General features: G+C 41.4%; 2 protein-coding genes across 7 annotated transcripts in view; both read right to left on the bottom strand.

Moving 5' to 3' along the window:
- LOC146963116 (copine-8) overlaps positions 1–7,474 on the bottom strand; it is a 117,762-nt gene extending 110,288 nt beyond the window's left edge. Inside the window, exon 1 of the mRNA XM_085769751.1 lies at positions 7,250–7,474. Coding sequence (XP_085625877.1) covers positions 7,250–7,347 — 98 coding nt within the window. The 5' untranslated portion in view covers positions 7,348–7,474. The remainder of the gene's footprint in view (positions 1–7,249) is intronic.
- Positions 7,475–15,960: 8,486 nt separating this feature from the next.
- LOC146963115 (kinesin-like protein KIF21A) overlaps positions 15,961–23,359 on the bottom strand; it is a 42,564-nt gene continuing 35,165 nt past the window's right edge. For 4 of the 6 annotated variants that reach the window (XM_085769710.1, XM_085769713.1, XM_085769714.1 and 1 more), the window contains 13 exons: positions 22,255–22,312; positions 21,029–21,083; positions 20,657–20,871; positions 20,322–20,492; positions 19,750–19,782; positions 19,418–19,554; positions 19,245–19,329; positions 19,040–19,129; positions 18,781–18,939; positions 17,079–17,196; positions 16,806–16,976; positions 16,515–16,714; positions 15,961–16,357 (listed from right to left, as the gene is read on the bottom strand). In XM_085769710.1, the coding sequence (XP_085625836.1) occupies positions 16,300–16,357; positions 16,515–16,714; positions 16,806–16,976; positions 17,079–17,196; positions 18,781–18,939; positions 19,040–19,129; positions 19,245–19,329; positions 19,418–19,554; positions 19,750–19,782; positions 20,322–20,492; positions 20,657–20,871; positions 21,029–21,083; positions 22,255–22,312 (1,550 nt within the window). In that variant the 3' untranslated portion in view covers positions 15,961–16,299. The remainder of the gene's footprint in view (positions 16,358–16,514; positions 16,715–16,805; positions 16,977–17,078; positions 17,197–18,780; positions 18,940–19,039; positions 19,130–19,244; positions 19,330–19,417; positions 19,555–19,749; positions 19,783–20,321; positions 20,493–20,656; positions 20,872–21,028; positions 21,084–22,254; positions 22,313–23,359) is intronic. The other 2 variants (XM_085769711.1, XM_085769716.1) reach the window with 1 other exon arrangement.

Genomic DNA, 23,359 nt, shown 5'->3' with positions numbered 1-23,359 from the left:
AAATACTCTTATCATAAATATGTATTTTGAGGAACTCATGAGGTGGTGGGAGATCATACACAAATGAGATAATACGGAAATTAGATCATACAAACTAATGTAACAGGTTCATCTGTGTAAGTGCAGTCATGCTGCGTTCAGCTTTACTCTAACACCAGCTGATGGGCAACACGAGTGCTGAGAAAAATGAAGAAACTACAGGAATGAGAGAAGGCACGAGATGTTACTCATGCTATGATTTGTTTCAATAGGATTCTGCTTTCCAGCTCCAAAGTGTCGCTGTGCGCCCGGCCAACACACACCGACGACCCTGCTGCCAAACCAGCCCATTCACAAGTAGACAAAGGCCAGGCTCTCCCACCACGCCACAGAACACAGTCCTCCTCTTGAACACCAATGACCAGCGTATGATTGCCTCGTCCGCCCGCTGCCAACTGATTCAAAGAGTGGGCTGCCTCCGTCTACTGTGCAGTGATCCAGCTTCAATGGGAGAGTTTAGATTGGTTCCACCAGAGAGGACACTCTCACCTGCCTTGTCCTGAGGCAGTGCTCTAGTAAAGGTCAAATGGTGAGGGTTCAGAATTGGTGGTTAGGCAGTAAGGGAGAATATGAAATTGCCACAAAACACTGGTTCAAACTACTCTTACATAATGGGTATTTGAACTTGTATTTGGTGTGACAAGAAATACCTAAAGCCGCAGGACTACTTGTGGTTTGAAGCTGATTTGATGACACATTTTTTGAGTGAATCCATTAGGATCACAGCAGTCGCATGTCCCAGCCTTCAGGCTTGCACAAATATGACCTCGTTTTCAAATTTGGCCTCCTTTCATATTTCTAAACCAGCCTTTACTGAAATCAGTCCGCAACAATTTACACAGACATGGATTAAATGTGTAGTGCAGTGTTTTGGATACATGATGATTAAGACTAATAAAGACCTCACATTTGCACAACAAAGCTGTGATGGTCAGCCAATCCGATGCTTACCATCTTTCAATTTTTCATTTACACCACAACTAATATGTTGTGACAACAGTGGATGCTGGCAAGAGATTTTTTTTTTTCATGCATCTCATTGCTCGACAGCAGAGAGAAGGTAGACAGAGGAGACGGCCCGATAGTTATTACTATCAACAGTTACCATGTTTACTGACAGTGCTGGGATGCATAGCAAGAAACAGAGCGAGGACAGAGAGACAGGGTAAAAACGTGCCAACCAGCCTGACTGACACTGTCTACATCATACTACAGTGCTGCTAATAGGAAAAAAGAAGACAAAGAGAAAAGAATTGCAGCAATAGTAGAAATAATAAAACATAACACACAAACACGTTTTGAGTGACATAGTAGCCTGCTGGCATCGTCAGTATCAGAGCGGTAACAGCAACCCTTTATACCCAGAGGCAGACTGTCCAGCATGGAGCACTTTCCTCCTTTGAATACAGAAACTGTGAAAATGCAGCAAAGAGTGCAAGAAGTGAAAAAAAAAACAGTTAAGATCAACAAGTGGACCAGAGTAACATGGCCACAACTTGTGATTATTTGTGAAGAATCTGCCTTCATCACCATTATTATCTCAATTGGACAATAAATAACATCAACAATAAATAAATAACATGAAAAATGTTCATCAGATTTCTCTAGGTGACATTATCAGTTGTTCCTTTGGTCGGACCGACAGTCCACTGCCAAAAAGCTTGTTATAATAATGTAAAATTGAAGTACAAGAGTGACATTGAGGAAACAGCCTACAGGTAGATCCATCACCAGCTAATTGAGCGACTGATCATTTCAGCTGTAGAAGGCATATTCATTGAAACCCAACTAAGACTTACTATCATTGGATTTTTTTTTTTTAATATTCAATATGAGCTTTGGCATAAATATCAAAACAATAGTTGTTGATTCCTTACATGATCAACATGTAGGCTACATGTAAGAAATGAAGTCATTTGTAGTAAAAAATAATAATAATACGGTTTGAATGAGAAACTGTCTGATTGATGTGAATATGATACAGTTGATGCTAACCATCAGTGCTTAACAGATTTCAATACTACAGGCACAGCTTGACTGGTAGCCCAATAGTACTATGGCTCAATATCCAATACATTATACTGTACTGTTACTATACAAGTAAACACACTCAACTTCCGCTGCCTGTACAGTGACCAAAGGCATCTTTGAAATACTAACCTGAGACCTGAACTACAAAAACTAACTTTCTCCAAACCCCGAGGAACCTGAGGAAACTGTCACTTGTTTTAGATGTTTTAGATACACTGCTTTTGTGTGTGACTGTGAAATAACAGGAAACAACCAGTGTGCTGGCCCGATCGATGACCCTAATGGTATATTTGGACTTGGGCCATTCACCACAGAGTCCCCTGGCTCAAACATGTAGGTGGTAACACTAAAGTGCATCAGGGAGTAATTTATTCTTCTGTGACTGTTCGAGGGTGGGTGAGGGATAGATTCTATGTACAGTCATTTATATACGTAGCCCGACGGTATGCGGTATGTGTGAACATACTTTTATGCATGTGTGCTTTTGTGCTGCACAGTGGGCAGAGCTGGCGGCGTATCGATCCAAGCTGATACCTCAGGCTCTCCCATCAATCAGCAAAATGTCTCTGGCTAACTGCTGCGTCTGAGCAAGGCTCCATTCACGTTCCCCACGGCAGCAGAGTATTATCAGAATTAGCTGGAGATACAGGCTAAAGAGGATTCGTCAATATTTCTCCAACTATTATGTCACCGCTGACTACATAACAATTACACGAAGGAGAGCCGTTTAGAATGAGGTGCTCAGACTCTTTCTTTTCCCACCTTCTGCACTTCCTCTTTTCCACAAGTTCCTGTGGTGATAAGTCATTCAGTGTCTTAAAAAGGCTTAAAGCAGATATCAGTGGAATGTTTTTGTTAATATAAGTCCTAAATAGTCCTATTTTCCGTCAGCAATCACTTACATGAAGTATTTCAGCCTAAACACGAGTCTCTCCGTCACTCTGCTCTGCTGTAACCCGAGGAGAAAATTTTCCTTGTGGGATACAAGTGTTATCCAATGAGGGGAGAGAACGGCATGAAGGGCTGTGTGTGCAGCCAAGGGATGCGCGTGAATGTGGTGACGTAGCACGAGGACCAATTGATGCCTGACAAGGGCGGGGGCTGCTAACTCATGGTGCGTTCAAGGAAACTCGTACTTTGTGTTTTTCCTTCCTGTGAAGTCATACCAGTTCGATCTGGTACGAGTTCACGGGTCGGAAGTTACGAGTGGCCGTTATAGGGAACTTTCACAGACAACAGGACGGTAAAAACACGAGCTACGGGTTACCTGGAACGCTACCAAGTCGTAGTTGTGACTTGAAGCTGTAACTTACGGTTTCAAAAGCCTGCAGAGAACACAGCATTAGCCGAAACGGCCGTGCCGCTGATATCTGCTTTAACAAGTATGAATATGAAATCAAAAGTGAAAATGAGAGATGATTAAACAACACTTGTTGGCAAATTGCCTGTAAAGAGTTCCTCCTGGTAGTTACAACACCTTAAAACCAGAATGCACAAAGTAAGACTTTGCTATTTCCTATGGAAAGTCACTAATGAACGCTGCAGATTTTTGCACTCTCCTTCCATTAGATCCACTCAAACACAAGATTCAGTTTCCAAGCTCTCTCTCTTCTCTTTCATCATAAATCACTTGTGAATGACGGTAACACTCATTGCAGGTGTATTATCATTCAAAATGCCACTCATGTTGCTCACTCTTGAGCCATTGTCTCGTCAGTTCATTTTCTCATTCTTACACCACCCTACACACACATGGGGGAGGGGCTAACTTAAAAAAAAAAAAAAAAAAAAGTAGTTACCATGGTGATAATTTACACTGCCCATTCCGCTTACAAAACAAATGAAACATACAGGAATACACAACGTGTAGTCTATAGATAAACTCCCACAAACAGGTAGAGTGAGTACACACGCACACACCTGGATGTAACCATGGCATTTCCACTCCCCCCTCGGGTTGGAGGTGGGAGGGCAGCCACCAAAACACACTCTCCCTCGGGGGCTGAGGAGCTGGGTGACTCAGACATTAGCAAACTCTACCAAACTATATATTCTACTGGAACATGAAATGATCTCTGTTACTAAGGAGATGGGACTGAAACTGTAACCACAGTATCTGAGGGACTCAGGAGAAGCAGCACACTGTTTCTGTCCATTCCACTAATGAGAGTAGTGGAGCAGTATAGCATTGCATTAAGTTCATCTGGAAAGTTTATCTTTACTTTATGTGCTGTTACATGTGTTACATTTCAATCATGCTTTCATCACAGACAAAAATTTGCTACAGTTGAAAGAATAAATTGATTTCATGTTGCAATCTCTGATCCAACACACCCAGCTACTGTAACCACCTGTTTCAACGCTTTAGGTCCATATCAACTAAAACAACGCCGTTCAAAAACAGCTTTTTTCCCACTCAGATCACTGAACTCCACCCACCTCCTCTGGTTGTATGGTTTCATACAACATGAAGGGGTTTATTTCTCCATAACAACCGACCAACTATACATTATCCCGCTTAGAACACGGCCTACAACTAAATCATTCAATAATGTAACACAAAATAATGATAAAAAGAGATTTTATTCATGTAAAATTATGCCGTTGCTCGGGACGCCGCTCTGACCAGCGCAGCACAGAAAAGAGAAAGTATGCAGGATATTTACTTTATGTTTCATTTTTACCGTCATTAAATAGCTTCGGACTAATAGTGATGTTAGATAAACGACTTGTAACCTGTTACAGGGAGAGTGGAGGCTCCTTATTTCCACATCGTGGCTGAAAAGTAAACTTGCATCAGAACCTCTGACAGTGTCACAGCTCCTCTCCTCTCTGTAGCTCCGCGACACAAACGCACCCCATAATCTCTTGTTTATGACAGGTACGACTACACAAAATACACGTAACGTGTATGGTAATCCATCGATCCACTGTTTGATTATCAAAGGCTTCAAATGCACGAACGGGAGGAGGCTCAGCAAAACAGCGGCCGTGACCGGACATGCAGAGTCGGCCGTTGCTATGGAGTCCCTAGCAACGGTCCGCTCAGCGGTGGTCTATCGAGAAATAAACACCGCAGAATATTGGTGATTGACCAATCAGAATCGAGTATTCAAGAGAGCCGTGTTCTAATTGGTTATAAAAAAGTCTCATGTTAATGTGGATGAATCTACGTTACCACTTGTTAATGGGCCCATTTTCGATAAATATATCGTTTTGTCTCTATCGTTATTTTGTTATTATTCGTGGTGGAAATGCTGGTCGAGCCGACGTTTCTTTACTTTCGGTTTCATGGCGAGTCATGAGAATAACGCCGCTGAATCGCCGTTTATGGTCGGAACTACGACGGTATGTGATCGTCTTCCAACCTCTGAATTTAATTCTTGATGAATGAAAACATGAATCTGTCTTGCACCGGTCAAAGAATTTCACGGTGCGCGGAGGCTCATAAATGTAGTGTGAAAACGCTTCGCTTTTCCAAAACTCCTCGTTGTCCCTTTAAGAGGAAGTTCTGTTACGTAACTTGACAAGCAGAGTTAGAGACCATAAACAAAAGCCCCATACAGGTAGCAGCAATGTAAACTGGCATCTCCTTGGTATCTGCCCAAACCTGTTCTTCCAAATGCAAGAAAAGTTTTCTTATTCCAGGAACATTACTGTTCAACCTTTATAGACTTACAATACATATAATCAGATATAAATTAACGCACACTGCCCAGACTCTAATAAAAGATCATTTCGCAAATGAGAAGAACACCCACACACTGCACCCTATTGAATGCAACCAATTCACAGCTTGTTTTAACAGTATGTTTTTTATAGCCTGTAGCGATATAACAACGCAGACGATTATCAGTTAAAAAGAAACAAAACACTGTAAGCTATTTTACAACAACAGCAGCTGCACTGTGACACTTCATTGTTGTTGACGTGCCATGTGTATTTAAGAGGAAACATTATTTTCAGAAGGCTTTTGTTCAGATGTGTTTTATCTCTCCGCTGTAAACATTTACAGGTGTATTATGGTGGTAAAAGACATAACAGTGCATATAGGCTACTGTATAATGGTCCCTGTTTGCTTTAGTGGAGGCAACACATTTAATTGGATCTTCTAGGGGGGGCTGATCAGTGAAGCATATAGGTAGTGTGCAGATCACTGTGGGTCACCAGTCTGTTAGAAAGAAGCCACATTCCCTGCATTTCCCTCCCTGCTCATTTGCAGAGTAAAAATCCTCAGTGAATGAGAAACAAAGACCCCCTTCAGAGGGTTAAATACACTCTAGCCTTGTCCCCTGCTTTCCCCGTCTGTTTCCATCATGTCAGACACACACGCGGACACACACACATCCATCACAACTCCTCCAAACAATTTATGATTGAATACATTTTACATGTATTTGATAGGCAAGCCGAGTGGCCTGTTAGGACAGCTGACAAACAACACTGTCAGGTGTCAAATACAGCAAAGACAACAATAAGACAAGTCTTAGGAGGGACAACACAGCTGGGGAACGTCTACACAATTAAGAATTAATCATTAGTGTCAACAATTACACTGCATTTTCTATCATACACTCAATACAGGACCCCTTATCCTACACTGTTTACCTATTTGATGTGTTATCGACCTTATTATGCTTATATAGTGTGACTGAAGGCTACGTTTTGTATATTTTGTACACTCTTGAACATTGTTTCAAACTGCCGTTACTTTGAACTTGTTTAAAACATGTTAGCTAATAAAAAATAAGTAAATAGATAAAATAAAATAAAAAAGTAAGCTGGCGCGTCTCAAAAACGATTGAGTGTCGATCTTCCTGGGTTTTAACGTCACAGTATTCACCTATAATGTAGTCTACAGTTTTGTTGTGTTATAGTCTCGTGTACACGTTATCCTCCATAAATAGTTAGGCTATCATGGCTAGTTGAAGTGGACTAAAAGTGACAGCCAACACAGCTCGTGATGGTCACGCTGCCAAACGTAGGAGTAACTAACAGTGTGACGTTACTCCGACTCGCCGGTGAGAGGAAAACGTGATATACGGTGCTGTCGGTGGAAAAACAACGACAGGAATGTAAACAAAAACTTAGTGGGAGTTAAAGTATCCTACACTTGACTGTGCTTCGTTGTTGTTCCGGTCTCGCTGCGGTAGGTGAACAGACAGACAGATTCCCTTACCTGCAGGACACTGTGATTTCAACTTTGGTGGCTGGAATAGACGCGTTGAGAGGGTCGAGGTCGCCTAACGACGCCATGTTTAGGAAACCGTTGTTCATCCTGTCAGTTGTTCTCCTCTTCCCCTCTTCTTTTTTCCCCCGTGCGGTCCAATCCTCCTCTTTATGAGCGACGAAGGAGCGCGAGGAACTCCGCGTGCGTTTGTGTGTGTGTGTGTGTGAGTGAGTGAGTGAGTGAGTGAGTGAGTGTGAGCGTGCGCCTCCTCGGCAAGAAGTGGAGCAAAGAGAGAGGGAGAGGGGAGAGATAGAGGCTGGAGAAGTGATGTCACCTCTCCTCATTTTCTCCCTTTCTCCCTCCTCTGTGTGTTTCTCTCATTTCCCTCTTCCTTCTCCTCTTTTGGTATGCCACCCTGCCATCTCCTTCCCCCTCTTTTTTTCTTTCTTTCGTTTCTCAGTTTAAATCCAGTTCAGTTAACTTTTGTTCTGTGCATATAAATTCAGATTTACTGGCATGGAAGTTATGACAATGACACAATCACCATGAAAAGGGCATGCAGTAGATTTGCCATGAAAAGTATTTCCTGTGTGTGTGTGTGTGTGTGTGTGTGTGTGTGTGTGTGTGTGTGTGTGTGTGTGTGTGTGTGTGTACGTGCGTGCGTGCGTGCGTGTGTGTGTGTGCACACTCAGGCATGCACGCACTTCATCAGCTCCCCTCAATACTTCTATTCACACTGGTTCAGTTCAGTTTAATTCAATGCAGGTTATTGGCATGAACCCTCATTCCTCCACACATGGCCAGAGAAAGCTGTTCCAGGGCCCAGGGTAAGGACCAACTGTTGGGGCCCCTGATGTTGAATCTCAGACATGGAGAACACAGACAGGTGTTGAATTTAAAAGATGTTGGTATTTACTAGGGAGAAAAGTGTGAAACGAAGGAAGCTGCTGGCCTGCATTATGGGAAATGTAGGTTGTGTTGTCTTATTTACTGAACCCACTATGGCTACACATCTCTTTTGCAACAAAACAGAGATGTTCAGGTTTGAAAACTTGAGTTGTGTTGCTGTTCATTCACTTTGTCTGGTTTTGTGTCAGGGCAGTAGATTTACTTTGCTACACACCTCTCCTCATCAGTGAAGAGATTATTAGTATCATAATTATAAGTGTTTGTGTGGGAACACTAATAACTTAAATACTAATAATCCTTCTCTCTCTCTCTCTCTTGAAGCTATGAGGATAAGCATCTGATTTAATTAAGTGAAAGGGAGACCCTCCGCTGGCAGAGAAAAGAACGACAGCGTGATGAATGTAAAGGGATAAGGAGGAGAGTCACATTATGTGGACATTGTGTGCATGTGTGTGTGCGCATGTGTTTCCAAAAGAGACCTACAGCATAATTTCAAACTGTTTTGCTCTGTGTGTGTGTGTTTGTGTGTCACAAGGCATCTGAAAGCAGATGACGTATTTCTTGATATGTTCTATACAGGGATACAAAGGAGCATATTCCTTCTATGTGTTCACCCTCCTCCTACATGTCACATCACCGCATCACCAGTACCACAAGCTGTAAAAACAAAGTACCTACTCACTTTTGTTATACGCTGCACAAGTGTGTGTTCATGTGTGTGTTTGTGTGTGTGTGTGTGTTAAGATAATAGAGTCATGGGATCTTAAAAATGATGCATCTCTGCATTACTCAGTGTGTTTACTGGCCAAGCACGTGTCTAAATATAGCAGTATTACACACTTGCACACACACATGCACTGTCACGCCCTGGGCTGGATGTATGGCATAGTGGCAAAAACCATTACACCCCCTTCAGGCAAAAGGCCCCCCGTGTTCACCCGGGTGGCTGGGGCGGTTTGGTTCAAACACAAACGGGGGCAAATGTAACAGACACACACTGAGCAAATCACACACATGTACTAACACACAAACACGGCAGGTGTAGACAGAAAAACAGGCAACACATCCACATACAAGATGATACACAACTAACTGTAGGAATGTGCTCATCAATGCATGAAGCTAGAGGCCATTTGATTAATAAACTGCTGTATAATTATGACACAACCATGATGGCAGTCTCATGCATCTATATTAAAAGCCTCGCCTACATACAACACATTCATCACCATGTGTTTGTTATAGATCACCGTTGTATTGTTATTCCTCATATACACCAAAGACAAAGACATTAACAGAAGTTAAATGTAATATTTATACTCTGCATATTATTGCATGTGTGGTGCTCAGTTCCGAATGTGATTCAGCTCAGTTGACCAATTGTGGAATTTTGTGTTCATTTTACAACTAACACACAGCATAAAATAAATAAATAAAAATCGCACCCAAATCAGAAGTGCTTCAAGACATTGAAAAGTCATTACAAGGTGCAATTAGTTTCCTAGTACCTCAGGAGTTCTTCATGTCAGATATCTTACCACAATGTCCATTTAGTAGCTCTTCTGGGCCTTTTTTAAAATTTGGACATTTTGTAATGAATAGTGTAGTGTGCTAGGGGATTTAAAAAAAAACAAATTCCTTTTCAGCAGTTTAGCTGTCAAGACTGAAAGCCACCTGTATTAAATGTTGCTCCAATGAGAGCCCGAACTGAGTCTTGCCTACAGCAGCACTGCAAATTTGGGAAATGCGCCGAATAAGTGGTGTAGACTGGGCGTGTGCTTGGTTATGTGAATGGTATGACAAACACGGTGTGAAATGTGTCACTTACGTGGACGAGAAAAACAGAGTCCATGGTGTTTAAAGCCACAGCAGCTCTGTGAAGCTGCACTGCTTCCAGCTAACATAATAATTAGCACTACACACAAAATACAGGTAAAAGTGATAGCAATGTCAATTTTAATCTAAAAAAAATGTTTGTTTGTTTTTTGGTTGAAGTATTGGACAATTAAGTAATAATGTTTTTTTTTTAAATCAGAATTTCATTTATTGGCATTTTGCAGTTCACGTGTTAGCATATTGCACAAACAATCTGTCACATATGCACCACGTAAAGCACAAAGCCAAACAGAAGTTAAAAAAAAAAATCAATTAATAAAAATAAATACTGAATAAAACATCATCCTAATGAAATATTCAGATGGGTGGTGGGCCCTTCAATTCTCCATCCACAAACAAAGGATCATTAAAATTTCACCCCATGTTGATGTCAGTTACTAAGTTATTAAAATGTTTCATGGGAAGTGAAAGAATGTCTCTATAATAAATCTTACTGGCAAACACAAGAAAGCCAAAATGACTGCATCTTGCATCCTGTCTTTTCTCTCTGAGCTTTTGCCAATGATACAATTTCCTGTGAGAGGGTGCCGGGCAGGAAACCAACACTGGCCAGTTGGGCACTTTGTGTCTCCTCCTCGTCCCTGTTCAAAGTCAATGACTGTGAGGTGAAATAGTTACATGGTGTGTCAAACTATTAAAGTCTGAATCATTACAGTGAAGTTCCTCCTTCTATCCTCCTCTTGCAGTTTCGTCATGTCTCCAACATCTTGTTGCCCTGGTTTAAAGCCCCAGGTAGTTATGATCTCCAATGTGCTCATTTACTCTTCACTACACAGGGTTCAACTGGAGAGCTCTCTGGGTTTAATAGTCACTGACGTGCAGCCACTACACACACAACTGATACTGACCTGCACTCACATGAAGAGATCTACAGTAGACAATTGCATGTTCAGAGCTTTTCCTCTGTCCAATGCAAATATAAAGACAAGAGCACACACTTGACCTGCTTACTGTGGCTGTTACTATCAGTTATATCTCCATCTGTCAGCCTCCTGCTTGCTGTTTGGACATTCTCACACTGCTTATTTGATGAACACATAAAAACCGACACTGATTTAAAAGGCACTGCCTTCTAATTTCATATTGAACAATGCTATTCTTTCCTGTCTGTTTTGCTTGACAGCTCAGATGAAGGTGGATCTCTGTAGCCACATTAAAAGAGCAAGTAGCAGTATCACAGATAATCAGTTCTGGTCATAAAGCTGTAGCGCTGATATTTTTAGCCCGAGGATTCACTCTGCAGAAGCCAGGGTAGTGAATATTGACCCTGTCCTCCTGAGCTCCATTGCCGCTCTGAAAAAAATTTAATAAAAATCTTTTACTATCATTTTGCTGTCTTGGCCTGTTTCCCTCCCCCTTGTCTTATCTCTTCCCTCTTCTGTTTCTATCTCAGACATGTCTTTCCCCACCGATTCTCTCTTTGGGTTTGTTTACATGTGGCTGTCAAAGGAAGTGAAATGCAAAGTAGAAGTGCTCTGTCATATTGCAGGTTGAAGGGAATAGCTCGCTGAAATGTCAGAAAACAAAACATTCCTGCTGCTAATGGTGCTCATATTTATTTCATGATTCAATCCAAAGATATAAAACTGTGCAATGCGTGGTAATTGAACCAACTAATGCCTGAAAAACAATAGGGAAAATAATACTGAAGAGATGTTATGAAGCATACAGTGCATCATTATATACACACAAATGCATTTCTCTTCTTATTTTCATGCATTGTCTTAGCACAGAAACTGAGGATAGGGGGTTAGGGTTGGCAACACACACACACACACACACACACACACAGGAAAGACTTTTCATTTATGTCCTTTTCGTGGTGATTGTGTCATTGTCATAACTTCCATGCCAAGAAATCCAAAGAAATTTGAATTTACATGAAGAAAGAAAGAAAGAAAGAGGGGAGGAGATGGCACACACACACACACACACACGCATACACACACTAACTTCCATCCCTGGCCATTTCAAACAGAAATTAACCTGCATTGATTTTAATCTGTCAGTAAATACAAAGGACCTGCAGCTGTACAAATCACATTATTCAGATAGATTTAGTTGTGAAACAAGAGGATCCGACAGGGCCCCTACCATCACCAATCAATGTGTTGACTGAGCAGATTAGAGGAGGATATGTAGTCCAAACTCATTATAGGCTGCACAACAATTAAACTGAAAGTGGAACTCTCAGGCCTCGCTGTAGCTATGTCTGGGAAGTCGTTATTGATTCCTTGTGAAACTTGACTATCCGGGCCGGTGTGCCAGTAATGTAGTGATGTGGGCATTATATAATTTCCATTAACAGTAAACATCCTGAGGAGCTGGTTGGGCAGTGACCTGGCACTTTCCAGGGCACTTCCAGGAAATGATCGCTATATTAAGACCTCTGTGACTCCGTTGCCCGCCTTGTTATTAGCCTGCATTGTAAAAGGGAACAAATAGGTGACTGTGGGCACTGACAGTTTGCTAGAGCGCAGACCTGTAGGGCCAAATGAGGTCATGCTCACTGTACATCCTTCATGTAACCCACTGTTATCAAAAAAGATTTTCTAGCAATATTTATAATTATGCGAAATATAGATTGTATCTATTCTGGTTTTATTGGCAAGTAGAGGTGTGGTAGGAACAGTTAACAGTCGCTGCCTGTTTCTGCTTCCAGTTCTTAGGCTAAACTTGTGGCACTCATGTTTTTTTTCCATGGTACAAATGTAGACAATGGACATAAAAGGTTCACTGAACAAACTTTGAATTGAATTTGAATGTCTAAATAAAACAGGAGACAACAGAAACCATGTCAAAACTCATGGGCATTAATTATTGCATAAAGCTACACAATTGCTTGTATAGTATAACATGACTCCCCCCCCCCCCCCCCCTTTTTTTTTTTCATTTTATTGTTTATTTGACGAGGACAATGCACATTAATGAACAATTTGTGACACGCACATCACGTCATGTAAATAAACTCAAAGCTAATTTCCATCTGCTAACTACATGATACATGGTTATTATTTTGTTTAAAGAAAACAGTGGCCAGAGAAGCATTATGAACTTTTCCTTATTTTCAACCCCGGTCATCAGATGGAGACCATTAGATAAAACCACAATATTCACCTAATGTGAACCTGCATTTGTGCTATTCATATGTGTGTATAGAGTAAGGACATGCTTATGATTTCCAAGCTGACAATGAAATTATGAAAATCAGTCCCACCTCTCAAAATGAGGGATAATTATGTCTCTGTCAAAGTCGTGGAGGAAAGTAAGTAATGTTGAGTGGATTAGACTGAAAGATGCATTGTTGGGTATAGCCATTAGAATAGACTAAAGTCCAAATGGACAGAGGTTTAATGCGGCACACACAGGGCAGTGCGAAGCAGCACTGAGTCAATGCTCTACTCCTACGAGGCCAATTAACACTCGGCTGCTCTGGGTGCAGATACACATTAAATATTGATCCTTCCATCACTGTTCACATTAATTTGCGTCTTCAGGGGGAGTTTCTGGCTCTTTCTTTCACCTCTCACCATCTTTGTCTTTGTCTCCCACTCCGGAGTAAATCATAGGACACAATATTACTGCCTGCAGTGATAATTAAAGGAGGAGTGAAGGAAGCTGCACATAAATGATTATTTAGACAGACAAGATAAGAATCAGAGGTTGTGATAATTCTTGTGAGGTGTAATGTATGTACAGTGAGGCTGTGCAAGTATTTGTCGTGATTAAGGGCCACTCCTTTAATTGCAGTTTTACGAGGCAGTATCGTGGGAGGAGACTGAGCACCAAAGATAAACTCTTCAGATTATTGTGATAATTACTGATATTCATGAGAGGAAAACTGTTTTCCATGAACCATGCATCTCATATGATCAAGCAGCTTCATTTGAGTTGTCATTTTTATTCATGGGCTGTGGATGTGGGTATTGCCTGGAATTTAATTGGAAACTTAAGGGGATCCGTCAGAATTTGAATATTTGCCTTCCTCACCCTCAAATCTGTGGTGTCCACCTTAAAACAAGTCAGGGAAAACACCATGTCTATAAAATTTGCAAAAAACTCAGATCCAGTATATCATATGTGTCATTATACAGTAGTACCACCATGTGGTCATAAACCACTACTGCATGGTTTCATACAAACAAAACGCAAACTATTTCTACCTTGACAAACTGGTTTATTTTAAAATCTAATTCCACACAGAGGCTGATATTTTTGATCACTTGATTTTATGCACAACAGAATCAACAGGAAGAAAAACAACAGATGTATTTACATAAGAGAGAAAATTTACAGACAAATTTCAAAATAAGATACAATTTGAAGCATCACTAAGATTCAGCTTGAATTTGAAAGAATACTTACAGCTCATTGTTTCTTTTTGGGATAATTTCTCAAGCAATTCCAGTGCAAAACCACTCTAATGTAAACTACTATGAGTCAGATGGGAAACTTCTTCTGAAGCTGCAAAAATATGACTTTTTTTCAGTGCAATTATTTTAGTCCCATTGATTTAAACATTGCTAACAATGCCTACCTCCGTTATCCAATCCACAGCAGCAAAAGTATTTCCAATATGTCTCAAAAGAAATGCACAATAGTTCATGATAAATCGGTTACTAGAACTTTCTAATAATTCAGTATAGGATTTACGTTAGGCACTGATGATACACCTCAGATTATGGAGAAATCCATCCCATAAATTCTGTGAGGTCCATCTTCTCTGATGCTTTCGGCATCAAATGGAAATCAGTTCAAAAAAGACTGATGAGGAAGACACAACAAGAAAATCAAAACTCAAAAGAAAAAATAAATACATTTTTTTTTTTTTTTTACACTCAAATTGAAAGACTGATGCTCTGAAACACTCGACTGGAGTGTGTGTGCAGTTCACAGAGGTCAACAGCACTGTCGACAGGGAACAGACTGAGAACTTATCACAGTATTTGAAATGACACACACACTCTCACACACACAAATCTTTTAGGAATAGACGCTTTAACAAAATACTCCAAAAACTGGGGAATTAAAAGGTGCTTGATTGCATCTACATGAATGATTTACATTCCCATTATTCTGATTAGAAGCAGCCTCTCATCACAGACTCAGTCAATCTCCAGTGGGTTACGTTTTCAGTCAAAGGATTGAAACCTGCAACTGAGGAAATGTGGACCAGAGCACAGGAAAATAAAACAGCACTGAGGCTACTAGACTGTCTGTGTATCAATCCGACTGCCAACAACACATCACAGGCAGAGAGGAAAAACAGTGTTTACCTCAGTCTGAGACACCAAAGCTGAGGAAACACTTTTTAATCTGGATGTAACAGCTGTTGTGTTCTGCCTGGGGTTGAACAGGTTCATTTACAGATGAAAACAGGATTTAACTGTAGTTAGTGTGTAAACATTATTATCATCAGCAGGCTGATTCTGTATCTATGTGTTGCTGTAGTTACTGTGAGGATACTGTTCAGTTAGGATGCACGTGGTTATAAAGACACAATATCGCTCAGCAGGTGATTTAATGAACACTGACTTAACACTGATGAGAGCAGTGAAGGAAAAATGCACAAGGCTGAAGTGGAAGATTTTGTAAATTGTCACAGGATGACGTGACGCCTGTTTTGTTCCACTGGAGGGTCCGGCAGTAACAGCAGAAGAACACGTCCATGCGCTATTTCAGCAGTTATTTGGTCCTTGCTTAAAGAGAACACACACACACACACACACACACACACACACATATATAGTATAACCTGAAATGGCCTGTTGAGCAACAACAGCAGGACGCAACACATCACACTTCATGTGAACGCGCAGGACAAGACTCACAGTGCTGGTGAGCAGAAAATCTGAGCGACTCGGGGGAAAGCTCGTCCTTCTCATTTGGTGAGGAAGCGAAGCGCCGCACCGACATCAGCAAATGCACTATATGCATAGAAGGTAGCCACGTTGTTTTACGCTGAACTTAGGAGAGGAATGTTGAAAAGACAGAAGCGACTCCCAGATCAGTCAACACGGATCCTACGATCTGGATCCTGAACGCCGCATCTCGCTCTTCTGTCCTTGAAAACTCCACTGAGTTTGAAGGAATCCAGCTTGACCTTAAATGTCAGTAAATCAGTAAAAGATCAGTGTAGTTTAGAGATAATTTTTCAGTTTGGGGCCGACGCTTCCGGGCCCTCGAGCCACTTTGTACTCCTATCATCAGTTTGAGAGAATCATTGTGATTGGTTGAAGGCAAAGATTCAGATGTCAGTGAACTCCTTCCTCTAGAGATCCTTTAGCTTCCCAGATTTTCACTGTACGGTCACTGTAAAAACAATAAACAAACAAACAACAACACATGACATAAAATCACTGGTAATGATCAAAATCCATGCCGGCATTTTGTGTGTTTGCTAGAGAGATGGCATGGCGTTGCGCTGCGCTGCAGACTTGACAGTAATGAAAAGTGTTTTGTGACTCACTCGGAGGCGGTGAACAGTTGGCTGCTGTTGGAGGCCAGGCCGTTAATGGGGCTGTCGTGTCCGCGGACCTCGCCCAGGGGTGCTAACGAGTCCATGTGCCAGAGCCGGAGCAGACCTCCTCTGCATCCGCTGAGCAGCACCGGGGAGCCTGGCACCATGCCCAGAGCGCTCACCCAGTCTGCCTGAGCGCTGGCCGACTGCTGGAGCAAACCACCGCACCATGCTTAGTTAGAGCAGATACTGTAGGACATTTTAGAAATCTGTGGAAGCAAGCTGGAATGATGTTTCTACCTGTAGCAGCCGTTTACTGCCCAAGTCCCACTTTTTAATGTAATAGTCTCTGGAGCCGCTGTAGAAGACGTCTCTATGCACACAGAGGGACTCCACGCCGTCCTGATGAGCCGGATCGAAGGTGTGGCTGGAGGTGATGCTGCCCTGAGCCCCCTCCGCCACCTCAAACATCTTGGGAAAAGAAGCAGCGTATCCACCATGCATGGTGTTATTTACTGCATACACAAGAATGAGAATGGAATGACAGTACACTTGTGTGGGTTTGTCTCTTACTTTAATGTGGCGGTCTTTGGAGCCTGTGAGGACAACGTCCTGTCCGTGGCCCCACTTATCAACGGTCAGACACATGACCGGTCCCAGATGACCAGTCAGCTTCCCTGTGGACACAAACCTGGAGACAGGAAGGAGGGAAAATGAGATTAACTGTGTTCCATCTACCTCTAACTGAAGATCTACCTTTAAGTCTGGAGTTGAACTGAATTTCATTATTTCTAGGTTTGTTCTTATTGTTTCATTAGATCTGAACTTTAATTTTATGCAGTATTTCCACTTTTATTACCTTGAATTATTTATATATTATATATTTTGTATATACATTATATTAATCTATTCTCTTTTATTTATTTTTATTTTATCCACTCTGGTGTGTTCCCCACTGCAAAGTACAAATTGTTGAGTGTAAGATAGTGTTTCCTCAGTGATTTTAATTCCTCAGTGTTAGTTTTTGGGTGTCAGTGTGCGAATGTGTGTGTAAATGTCCTCTCTTTTTTATCATGTAAAGCATTTTGAGCTGCTTCCTCTACAAATAAAGTTTGATTGATTGATTGATTGATGATTGATTTCTAACCTCTGATCTGTGTTTATTTATTTATGAATTTATCAAATTTGTATTTATAGGATACATTTAATTAATGTACAATTAATAAATGAAAGAGAGAGAGAGAGAGAGAGAGAGAGAGAGTACCAGAGAGTACCTGTACCAAAGTGAGAGAGAGGTGTTCATACTAAAGAGAACTGCAGCAGATCCATCATAAAAAAACAGGTGATCTGTTAAAAGTATTTCTGGGAGAAGATCCACAATTTGCTAAATTAGCTGCACAATATGTAACACTCTGCCACGATACTAGAAAAGTACACGAATGCTGATCAGAACCATTATTGATGTCATTTAATATTGTTGTCGTTTTTTATTATCATTTGTTACTGTCATCATTTAAGAACAATATGTGTATGTTTTATGTATAACAACTTGCAACGGTCTAATGATGCCCAATCTTACCACACACACACACACACGCACACACACACGCACACACGCACACACGCACACACACGCACACACACACATTATATATATTTTTTAGGTTTCATGTCATTTAGACTGTGATAAGAGAGAGAGAGAGAACTTGATCAGCACACACGTGCATGGTCACACACACACACGCATGTTCTCCCCGTGTCTGCGTGGGTTTCCTCCGGGTGCTCCGGTTTCCCCCACCACTAAAAACATGCCAGCTAGCCTGATCCTCCAGTCAGTGCCCCTGACCAAAGGCACTGGCTCATAATCTGGAGTTGGTCCCCGGGCGCTGCACCGTGGCTGCCCACTGCTCCTCAGGGATGGGTTAAATGCAGAGAAAGAATTTCACTGTACTAGCTGTATATGTGACAAATAAAGTACCTTTTATAGGGTAAATAATTTTATGTATACTTTTTATTTATTTGTATGTTGTTGTATATATTTGGTTTCATGAGTTGTATTATGTCATTGATTCCTAATGCTTTGGCAACATAGTTCTTTTAACTGTCATGCCAATAAAGCAAAGAGAAAATCCATCCATGGTGTCCAAACATCAACAAAAACATTCACCTTCAGCTGTAACTTTTTCCAATCTCAAGACCTCATTCAGCTTTTGTTGCCATTGTGTGATGTTGGGGGGTTGTTTGAGCTATCAGGTCTGATCTGTGTTCAACTCACTTGCGGAGGTCCCACATGCGGACAGCGTTGCCAGCAGCAGCGTAGAGGAAGGAGCCGGTGGTGTTGAGGGCCATCTGGTTGATCTGGCTCTCTCCTGGTGGGATGGATAAACTCCGCGAGGAGGAACACGCGTCTCCTGAGCCCACCTGGCCTGATGACCTGAGACACACAGATGAACAGATCGCCGTTAGAGAACACTACACTTGGATTGATTTACATGGATGTTGGGAGTACGGGGGGGGGGGGGGGGGTTCCTTACGTAAGAGTGCGTATACACTTGGCAGAATCTCTGATGTCCCAGACTTTGATGTAAGCAGTGGAGACAGTGAAGACCAGGCTGGAGGAGTACCTGAAGCGTAACAACAAAAACAAAGAAAGCATATGAATTATTATCTGAAGAATATATTCAACTAGATATGGAAATGTTACATTCATGGACTCATTCTTTTCCTGTATATACATACTTGACTGAGACAACACTGCTGGGATGATCTGCTAGAGACATTATCTCTTGACCCGTCACCAAGTTCCAGACTTTACATGTCCTGTCTGAAAACACACACAAAATAACCCCATCTCAGCACAACACAAGCAATAATGTAATCTGAGCTGATGAGAATTGTTTTCATTGTTTTACCTTTGGATCCAGTGAAGAGTAGATCATCAGTCGCATCCACACAGAGAACAGGTTTGGTGTGGCCCTCAGCTATGTAGACACACTGAAGTTTGGCCCCCCGGCTGTTCTTAGGGGCCATCACAGGATTGATCACACCTCTGTAATCAACACCATACACAAAACAAACAGAAGCAGCACTTGAATGAATTTAGAATTTAGATTCCATGTACTGACAAATCCTTTTGTTTTATATATGTATATATATATATATATATATATAGTTATGTTTTTAAAGAGACACAGCCACTAAAAAAAAAAAGAATTAAAAATATAACATAAAAAGTGTGGATTACCTGTGGCCTTCAAGTACAGGTGACTCATCCAACCTGTCAAATAAAACAAGATTACGTCAAACCACTGGAACAGATGGAACTCATGGAGTATTAGGGCCACATTGAGAAAAAATTTTTTCACAGACTTAGAGAATAAAGTCATAGTTTTACGAGAATAAAGTCATCATTTTATGAGAAAAAAGTGGCATTTTTATGAGAAAGCAATTTCCTCCAAGTCTGCCTGGTTCCTTCTGTAGGACATACTGTATTCTTTTCCTGATACTGATGACAATATGGTACTGATGTGCCAAAAGATTAAGTATCTCCTTGTTTGTGAAACCTATACTGAAGTACAACTTCACAAAATGCTCCACGGCCCTAATTTTAACAACTTCAAATATTATGATTTTGCTCTAATACTCTGTTGTAGAAACTTGAAAGCATCTATGGCCATGAATTTTAATTTGAAATTGGGATGAAGTTTGCACCAAAACTCAATCAGTTTCAATCCATCCAGTGCTTGCTGAGATGTTTCAGTCCAGCTCACCAAAGCATGGCTGAAAAAGAAACACCGCTGTGCTTTTTAAACTTACATTGTTTTGTGGTCACTGCCTTTAGTTTTGGCCTCTGCTGTGCTAACAGTTGTGTGTGTAGTTGCAGGGATGTGTGTTGATGTGGGTCCTTTCTCTTGCATTTTCCTCCTGGTGAGGGGCGAGCGGTCCAGCTGCCTCCTCTCCGTCCCGGTGGGGGACCTGGACCCAGATCTAGACACAGTGAAAGAAGAGTCATTTTGTGGGATGTGCTTCAGTATTACGGAACTACAGAGCCGACTGATGAGTCTGTGAAGAAACTCTCCCCAAAATAAAATGAATGATAGACATTTGAGCACTGAGCTGTACTGCAGAGAGAGGCAGCCTCTAACACTTACATGCCAGCTGGCCGGCCAGACAGTGCAGATGGGGAAACAGTTTGTTCGCGGTCGGGGGTCTGAGCGGCCGTGTGACCCAGCGTGTCCGTGGGCCCTTCAAGGCGCTCGGACAGGGGCAGCAGAGGAGCCGAGAAGTCTCCGGTGGGGGATTCGCAGGACAGATCCCCGCTGCTGGCATACAGCAGCTCCATCTGGGTGGTGGTCCGCCTGCGAGCCTGAGGGGCCAGGAAAGGTTTGGCTCAATAATCGTCCCACTCACAAGTCAATGGACCTGTTAGTTAGTAATTATTCCAAATCCTAAAAATAACCACAGCGGAATGGAAACTATGTATCAACAGTACTGCTACCACAGGTCTACACACAGTTCAGTACCTTACTCCTCGGTCTGGATTCACCACATAACTTCATCAGATCAGATGCAAGGGTGCTGAAACAGACAGGACATTTCAGTCAGTCAATAAGAAAACTAATTTCAAATTCCATTTTTCATTTTCATTTTATTTGTTCATTCCAATCCTGGGATTGGAAAGGAGCAGGATGAAGACTATTTATAATACCTGCTCCTTTCTTAAAACAAAAAAACACTTACATCAGATGAAATACCATATAATTAACCAGTTTACTGCCAACAATATACAAATCAAAAATCCATAACTTATCTTAACATGTTTTTATATAACTTCCCTATTTTCTGCTTACAGTATACTGCACTCCCTTTTAAACTGAGAAATATTTCTACAGCTCTTGTCTTCGACTGTTAAGGAATTCCATATTTTGACACCCACCACAGAAGTACACATTAGCTTTAAATTAGTCCTTAAGTTAGAGGGGAGAAGCAATCATCTGTAAAACAGGTGATTGGTTTTAATATCATGACTGATGTGTGTATTTCTTTCTTTTTTTTACTAAATGAAGCCATGAAGCTGTATAACACGATTTAAAGGGGACATATTATGGAAAACTCACTTTTTCATTGTTTTAGTATGTGTATTTGCGTATCCGGAGTGCCTCCTCACCCCTTAAACGTAAGTTTTGACAACTACGTCAACATTTTGTAAACTGCCATAGTCAGAAAATGTGTCTCTTGACAAGCCGTTTTAATTTCACCCGGCTTATTACATCACAAGCCGGGTGATGTGAACATTCAAGCCCTCGCTCCCATGGTTACCTCAGCTAGCAGAGCGAAGGTTCCAAACCGACCGTTTAGAGCAGGGCTGTGAAACTGGTGTGTAGAAAACCCATCTATGCTCAATCTTTTGTTTTTTCTGACCAAAGCATGTTATTTACATTACTTTTAGACATCAAGGTACCATGTCAAGAAGCAGAAATGAGCATAATATGTCCCCTTTTTAAAGTGCAAATTAAGTTTGAAATCAAACGACTGATGACTCAGAATTAACTCTTAAAACAGGCCACAACAATAAAACCAGTCACCAGTTTGAATGTTATAGCTTCCAAGGTGTTTTCCTAGTGATCGAGCAAGCATGTGCTGTGATGGCATGACGACGCATGACGATGTTAAACATGACACATCCGATCACGAGCTGCCATTCAGTCAGTCTGAATGCATGAAGCCATGCTGAACAGTGTGTGTTTACCTGCCCTCTGCGGCCGGGCTGGGGGTGGACTCGTCACTGCTGCTGTCATCTCCATTTTCTGCACCGGGGGAAACACACACACACACACACACACACACACACATTAACACACACACACACACACACACACACATACAAACAAATGTGGTTCCTTACTCAATTTGCAAAAGTTCACATGTGTTTTTAATTGATGGTGCATCTAATAAACTGTATTTTTCACAAAAGACAAAGCTACATATTACAGTACAACAACGGTGACAGCTTCAGCAGTTTAAAACAAGGTCACCAACTGGGTTTAGTTTCAGATGGGGGGTACTGTCGGGGGTCAATAGCGTAATGCGACTGGAGGCTACAGTGTTGGAGTGTGTGGTCCTGTGTAAAGGGAGAATGGAGGAAGCATGAAAGAGACAAAAAGCTACAAACATAAAAATGTAGACGCACAAACTGCAGTGTGTGGAAAACTTTGCAGTTTATGGTCCTGCTGCAGCGTGGCTTTTTTGTTGTTGTTTTTTTTGAACTGCTGTTTAGTTTTAGTCACGACAACCTGATTAAATGGGACTGACTAGCAGGTGGGCTAACAGGGGGAGACTTAGCACAAGACGTCATGCACTTCGTGGCAGAGTTACTTCAGCTTGGTTAGTTTTTTAAAAGGATTGAGGGTCAATGCACACCACAAGATTTCTTAATCATGTGAAGAATCATTATGAGCATTTTTAATGCAAAGTTGCAAACAGTTGAGAGCGGTCAAAAGTCAAATTCTCTCCTTTGCCACCAACTAATCCTGTGAAAAACAGAACCCTATCCCTAAACCCTCACCCCTGATGTCTCACACTCTCTACTCAGCAACAGCAGGGTGTGTGCTGACCTTACACTCTATCTAACCCAACTCTACCCCTTCCAACATTTTGTTTTCTAATTATGCGGCATCTGTCTAAATAGGAATAGATGTTTCATTTTAATTAACGTTGTTTACGAAACAAACAAGAGATTTACATCACTTTGACTGCATTAACAGCAGTTAAAAATGTGCCTTTTATGTTTTTTGCAAATGAGCTGTTGGTTATTCTACAACAACCACTGGGTATTTTACACATTATATTTGTTG

This window comes from Trachurus japonicus, chromosome 23 (assembly GCF_045865225.1).
Source record: "Trachurus japonicus isolate A0001 chromosome 23, Traja_1.0".
Classification (NCBI taxonomy): Eukaryota; Metazoa; Chordata; class Actinopteri; order Carangiformes; family Carangidae; genus Trachurus; species Trachurus japonicus.
Note: the sequence above shows the minus strand (reverse complement) of the source record. Positions and strands in the feature narration are given on the sequence as shown.